At 47.9% G+C, this 7,065-nt stretch overlaps 1 protein-coding gene across 4 annotated transcripts in view; it reads left to right on the top strand.

Moving 5' to 3' along the window:
• Window positions 1-5,846, top strand: part of prrc2a (proline-rich coiled-coil 2A) — a 22,432-nt gene extending 16,586 nt beyond the window's left edge. For all 4 annotated transcript variants that reach the window (XM_020597367.1, XM_020597366.1, XM_020597368.1 and 1 more), the window contains 4 exons: window positions 1-90; window positions 316-604; window positions 865-1,090; window positions 1,529-5,846. The exon at window positions 1-90 is cut by the window's left edge and continues 164 nt beyond it. In XM_020597367.1, the coding sequence (XP_020453023.1) occupies window positions 1-90; window positions 316-604; window positions 865-1,090; window positions 1,529-4,556 (3,633 nt within the window). In that variant the 3' untranslated portion in view covers window positions 4,557-5,846. The remainder of the gene's footprint in view (window positions 91-315; window positions 605-864; window positions 1,091-1,528) is intronic.
• Window positions 5,847-7,065: the final 1,219 nt, after the last annotated feature.

The raw sequence follows: 7,065 nt of genomic DNA, 5'->3' as shown, positions 1-7,065 counted from the left end.
GGAGTTGGTCGTCAAGCTAGTGGTCCTCCTGGCCAGGGTTACTCAAAGTACCAAAAATCTCTTCCACCTCGATTTCAGAGGCAGCAGCAGGTTAGGATCTGTCCTTGTGTGTTATGTTAAGTATGGTTATAGTTATTTAATCCCAAATGTGTTCAGATCTTTGAGTACATTTATGTTCAGAGACGTAAATAACAATCCAACACTGCCATGTCTTTAATATGCATTCTTGATTTTGTTTTTAAATGGCCTGAATGTTTTTTTTGTGTGTGTGTGTGTGTGTGTGTGCGCGCGCATGTCACATTTGTTTCTCTTTAGGAGCAGCTTCTGAAGCAGCAGCAGCAGCGACAGCAGCAACAGCACCAGGCATCACAAAATCAGCTGTCCCCCCAGCCTCCACAGGGTCATTCACCTGGTTCAACACCCCAGCCAGGGCCTGGACCCAAGCAGGGTGGACCCCTTTATCAGCCCAGCAATATGGTTCGACCCCCACCCCTGCCAATGAATTTTGACCCTCGCTGGATGATGATGCCCTACATGGATCCTCGCATAATGCAGGGCCGCCCGCCACCCATGGACTACTATTCAGCTGGGATGCACCCATCTGGTGAGTAGATTTGACATTGTCACTGAGGTCTGATGGAGTCCTTTAAAGATAAATAATTCAAATGCTCAGTGGTTAAGTATTTACGTAACCCAGTACTAACATATTACAAAATGTAGCTCAGATGTATGGTGGGCCAGTAGCTTGCCAACCTAGGAGTGATTCCTACATAGTCACATTGTAGACTGTCAACAATATGCCTTGTGTTTGCATCAACATATCTGTTCAGATATATTCTTTAAAAAAATTCTTCACTATCATAGGGCTTATTGGGCGTGAGAGATCTGATTCAGGGGGATCTGGTACAGACCCCTTTGACAGGCAGCAGCAGCAGCATCCAGGCCACCCTCATCGTGGGACGCCCCCTATGGACCATAAGCTGGCCTGGGGGCCAGAAGTATTCCCTGGTGGAGGGGAAGGTCGTGGTCTGACCTCTCCATTGAGGCAGAAGCAAGCATTGGAGGATGATGATGTGGCCAAAGGGCCCAGGTATGTATCTGCAGGTCAGTTTGGGGTAGTTATTTAAAGCCCTTTTGAGACATGCACGCCCAGTGATGCTGGATATCGAATGAACATTGTGGCTGTACTCGGGTAGGTCCTGCTATGTTCTAGCAAACTCTTGTCATGAATTCTGCGCATAGCAGCTCTACGTCTGAGTGCCAAAAAACAACTGCTACATATAACATGCAGATTCCTGGGTGCCATGTCTGAAAGGTGCTTAAATTTAACATGCTTTAGGTGTTTAAAAGGTTTTTGTTAGCACAGCTCTTAGAATTTTGAATGTTATTTTCTTCTTTCTTTGTTTTCCTGCTTTTTCATATTTGCTGTAACATTGTCTCCTTGTAAAATGTAAGAGGAAATGTTTTTTGAAACTGACCTTTTATAATTTTGTATTTTATACGTTGTTTTTTTTCTTCTTTGTTTTAGGAGTGATACACCTCCACACCGCATGCGAGAGGGTGGATTGGGACCCATCCAGCAGCCCAGCTCCAGCTCTGGGACTTCCAATCAATCCCCTCCTCCTGTTGGCACGCAAATTGGTGGCCAGGGAGGCAGCCACCACCCTCACCACTACATAGGGGGCCGGGGCAACTACAGCAATTTCCCTGACCAGGGTGCAAGGATGGCCCCTCATCAACAGCAGCAGAGGTCAAGTGAGAGGGGAAACCAGCCGCATAGCTTCACCCACCAGGATGAAGGGCCTCCCCGAGGATCTCAGCAGGACCAGATATGGGGAGCCCCACACCCTCACTATGATCGCAATGGTCGTGCAGACCTCCAACCTGCAGAGAGCAACTCTCACCTCCACCACCATCACAGCCACCACCCTCAGCAGCCTCACTTTCCTCTCCACACCCACAAGTCTGAGAACAGTCGTGAGAGGGTAGTTGAGGCCTCTGCTAAGAAGACCGACTCTTCTCCCCCTCTGAACCAACCTTCTGTCTCATCTTCCTGCACTTCCTCCACCACCTCCTCTTCTACAAGGGAAGATGGCAGTGTCACTGCTGCTGTGCATCATCACCCATCTCAGAGAGAGGGTGAAACTGGTGTTGGGCACAGTCTTGCTGAAAGAGGCAATAGTGGTAATGTTGGCAGTAGCAGCCATGTGAAACAAGAGAAAGTAGGTCCTGCATATGCTCCCCATTCCTCCATGACCTCTAGTCCACCTCCACCTCAACATGGCAGTCATACTCAGTCTCAGCAGCAGCAGCATCCCCATCCCAAATCAAGCCAAAGAGGGGGACGGGAACATAAAACAGAGACCCAGTGGGGCCCACGCCCTGGCAGCAGCAATATGGGTGGGGGGACCTCTCATGCTAGAAGGGCCAACAATGCTGGAGGTGGGAACAATTCCCGTGGAGGGGAGGACTCCTCTAACACTCCGTCAGACCACAAGCCCTCCAACCATGCAGGAGGTGGCAATGCCAACAAGAGGGCTGGCCCAATCAAGAAGCCAGTGCTAAAGGAGATGAAGAGGGAGGGAGGAGAAGCTGATGGAGGAGAGAAGTCAAACCCAGGATTTGGGAAAGACAAAGAGCAAGATGGTGGACATTCGGCCCCTATGAAGCAGGAAGCCTCCTCCATCTCTCAAAACACATCAGCTTCATCTAAAGATGAGTCTGCCCAGACAGCCAAACCCAGGAATGGAGGAAAAGAACGATCCTCAGGAGGTGGTAGAGGGCCCAAAGATGTAGACGCTGCCACTTCAGGATTTTCAGGGTCCTCCTCCAGGAGGGACAGAGACCTCTCTTTTGAGAGAGGAGGCAGCACCTCCCACCACCATGGCATCCCCGCTAAAGGTAGTAGAGCCAGTCGTGGACGAGGGGGAGAGTTCTACGGCCGTGGCCGTGGTTATCGGGGCACCTACACTGCTAGTGCTGGGCCCACTGGTGGCAGTCGGGGCAGAATGGGTGGCAGGAGCGGCAGAGACTACCGCTCATCTGTTGGTGGTGCCCACCATCAGGAGTCAAAAGGTGAGGTGGCTGGCAGCAGGCATGGTCAGGATCGGTCCCAGCATAATCCTGCTAGGGCCAGGAACCGAAGTGAAACCCGTAGCGAAGGTTCGGAATACGAGGAAATCCCCAAGAGAAGGAGGGAGAGAGGCTCAGAGACTGGCAGTGAGAGTGGCGCCAGTGACCTTGGTCACTCAGACAAGGAAGACAACCAGAAACCCAACACCAAGAGTGGCTCAGATAATGCCAACACCTCTGGCAGCGGCACCATGTCATCTGCACCACCCAGGGGTTCCCAGACTCGGGTCTTTACCCCCAGGGGTGTGCCCTCTAGAAGGGGCAGAGGTGGAGGCAGTGGAGGAGGAAATATCTACAGGAGTAGTGGCATTGTTGGAGGAGCACCTGGGGGACACCGGGTTGGACCCAGCTCAGGCTCTCATAGTCTTTCCTCCAAGCCATCAGCCTCAGCCCGGAGGCAAGGCCCGCCACAAAGCTCTGGGCCCAAAGACTTGGGCCGGGGAGGAAATGGTGGCAAGAAGAAGGACAAGATAGCTGATGTAAGTCAAACTCAGGGGACCAGTCCCCCTCAGCCTTTGTTGCCCTCTACTACTCCTGCCCCCTTAAGTTCAACTGAAAATGGAGTTGTAACCCAGCAACCTTCAACCAACCTTACATCAAACTCTGGAGGGCCAAATGCACTCCCTCTTCCCGCAAACCGGGGGTTTCCTCCCACTGGGTTTGAGCGACCCCCTAGACGTCGCCGTCATGGGCGTTCCCAGCACCAGCAGGACAAGCCGCCTCGCTTTCGGCGACTGAAGGAGCGAGAGAATGCTGCACGAATCAATGGAGGAGTGGGTGTCATAGGGGGAGGAAGACCCTCCTCTCCTTCCCTGAATTTAGTTCAGGACAGTAACGGAGGCCCCACCTCTGCTCCCATGACAAGCAATCCCCAAAATGCTAATCACAATGCCACACTAGCCACCAACAGTAACAGTAGTGGCGGGCATCTTGGTAATGCCAACAGCCACCACCATCACAACTACGACCAGGGAACCTCTGGGCCTCCCCACGCCCAGCACCAACACAGCCATGGAGCAAAGTCCCCTGACTTCACCAACCAGAACTCGGATCAGGCCAATGAAGAGTGGGAGACCGCCTCTGAAAGCAGCGACTTCACAGAGTTCAGAGACCGGGAGGGAGGAGGAGGAGGAAAGTCGTATTCTTCACACCATCACCACCATCTGGGAAGGGGAGGAGGGAGCAGTGGAGGTGTGGTTGAGCGCGAGATGATGGGAAAAGAGCCCTCAGCTAATAAAAGAAGCTTCTCAAGCCAGCGTCCTGGCATGGAGCGACAGAACCGGAGGGTCAACACTGGAGGAGCTGGAGGGGGAGGCAGGGGCCCACGTGGTCCGCCTGGTGGTGCCTCTGCTGGGCTTGGTAATGGAGGTGGCAATCGCGGGGAGAAGCGTGGCAACTGGCCCTCTCCAAAAAATAGGAAGTGATGGAATAAATCAAAACAAACCAACCCAACTGCTTACATCTTAACTTTTGATGATTATTTCATGGCTAATCTGTTTGCATCCCTAAACATAATAGTGCATTGCACAGTATATGGAGATGGTATTTACTTTTACTTTAGGTGCCCCCCATGACAGCCACCTCTGTCCCTAATGCATAAATAAATTTGCTACCGTCCGTTACTGTAAATTTCTCACTTCGTTTCGGCTTCCTTTCCATTCGGTTGTACCCCTCACCCACTTCTCCTTAACCTGCCCTCAAGAACCTCACCCTAGTTGGATTTGACAAGCATGTAGTTCTGCATTGGAAGTGCACATGACATTCACACACACACATATACATATACAAGCACAAATACAGTATCTTCATTAACACATGTAGTCATGTGGGTGTAAAATCAAAATGTGGTATTGGCAAAAATGTTTGGATTGGGAAGATTTTTATATTTATGTACCTGTGTATATTTCTACCACACTTTGGCCTTGGGTGGTATTGAGTAGTGCAGTTCTGCATAATTTCCCTCACAAAGGGGAAGTGTGCAGCTTCATCTTTTAACAAGAAATGTACCATAAAATTTTTTGTTTGTCTCTTTTTGTTTTGGCATCATTTCACTTGAGGTTCTGCCTCTGAGAAACGGTGGGGGTGGGTGGTTCTTCTACAAAGCAGGTCATTAAAATGCATTTTTACTAAATTCCCTAATTTCTCCATTGGCTGGCTTTTTGCTGTCCTGTAAAATATGTCGTTGATTATTGTGATAAGATCCATTGAAGTTACTACTGCTCAGTACTCACCTACACTTGCATTGATTTGTTTTTAATATCAATGTCTCTGCAGTTTGTTCAGGTAGATGTGTATTTTTCCCCCCAAGTTGTTGACCTGCGCTGACATTTCATTAGCTATTCAGTAGTCTTTTCTTTCTTTTTTTGTTTTTTGTTTTTTGGAAAATAAAGGCTTTTTTCTGCCTCATCATAGCATCCTTTTTACCTGCAGGAGTTCTGCACACTGTAAAATCAGTTTTCCCCAAGGACAGTAGTTTGTCTCTCATGAGTTTCACTTACCCCTTGAAGACTATTACCAGTTTGATGGCCATCATTTCCTCATTGACTTGCATCTTTATGGAAACACTTTTTTTCTCCTTTAAGGTGAAATACCTACTGATCTTGGTGGGGGTGGAAATGAGTTTAATGAAATTGTAGGCCATAATAGAATAAAGAAAACAAGTTACTGTCAAATTGTTTATGCTTCATTAGACTGACTTTTGTTTTGATAAACACTCCGTAAAATACAACAAAAATCCATGGTTGCAGTTTTTTTTTTTCTTAGTGTTAGTTTTTTGGGGCAAGTTACATGTGATGCAACAGGGCAGGTACTGTCTGGGCCCAGAGTACTGAGCTAAGCTGAGTATTGTACTATTACACCCCCTCTGCTAGCGACATGATGCAAAGGCAGAGGGAATGGGCTCTTGTGGAGACTCCACACACCTAGGACTACTATCAAGAGCTCGTCTGAGGAAGTATTTTCAAAGTGTGTGTTCACAAAACGGCTGTTTCAGTACATAGTGGCAACCAGAAGCTCAGTCTGAATTCTGGACTATGCTTAAAGGGTGGCAGTGGGGCATGAGTCACCTTCTGCAGTTCACAACACGGTTTTCCAAGAAATAACACTTACCTGGAGTGTTGAGTGAATCTCAGAGTTGATGTGGAATTATACCTGTAAACATAGTTTGTATCACACATGAAAGACATAAAATGGCAAATTGACTGGACACAGCATCCAAGGTGAACTAAATCAATACTCATGTGCATCACTTCTGTCACTGCTGTAAGTTGGGGTTTGTTTGTTTACTGACAACAGTTTGAAGATCGTCTCGGGGATGATGTGAGTAGGGCATTGATAATTTCTGTGTGTATGTGAGTGGCATGTATGCATTTTCCTGTGTCTGTGTAATACCTCTGGAAGGGGTGGGGACCAGAGGGTTAACATGAATGGCAAGCACTTTCTGCCTTGTTTGCCCACACTTGATTTAACAAGACAGTTGTGTACTGTTTCTTAAATACATCCGCATATATACAGTGGGTACAGAAAGTATTCAGACCCCCTTAAATTTTTCACTCTTTGTTATATTGCAGCCATATGCTAAAATCATTTAAGTTCATTTTTTTCCTCATTAATGTACACACAGCACCCCATATTGACAGAAAAACACAGAATGTTTGACATTTTTGCAGATTTATTAAAAAAGAAAAACTGAAATATCACATGGTCATAAGTATTCAGACCCTTTGCTCAGTATTTAGTAGAAGCACCCTGTTGAGCTAATACAGCCATGAGTCTTTTTAGGAATGATGCAACAAGTTTTTCACACCTGCATTTGGGGATACTCTGCCATTCCTCCTTGCAGATCCTCTCCAGTTCTGTCAGGTTGGATGGTCAACGTTGGTGGACAGCCATTTTCAGGTCTCTCCAGAGATGCTCAATGGGGTTTAAGTCAGG

Source organism: Monopterus albus, unplaced genomic scaffold (assembly GCF_001952655.1).
Source record: "Monopterus albus unplaced genomic scaffold, M_albus_1.0 scaffold34.1, whole genome shotgun sequence".
Taxonomy (NCBI): domain Eukaryota; kingdom Metazoa; phylum Chordata; class Actinopteri; order Synbranchiformes; family Synbranchidae; genus Monopterus; species Monopterus albus.
Note: the sequence above shows the minus strand (reverse complement) of the source record. Positions and strands in the feature narration are given on the sequence as shown.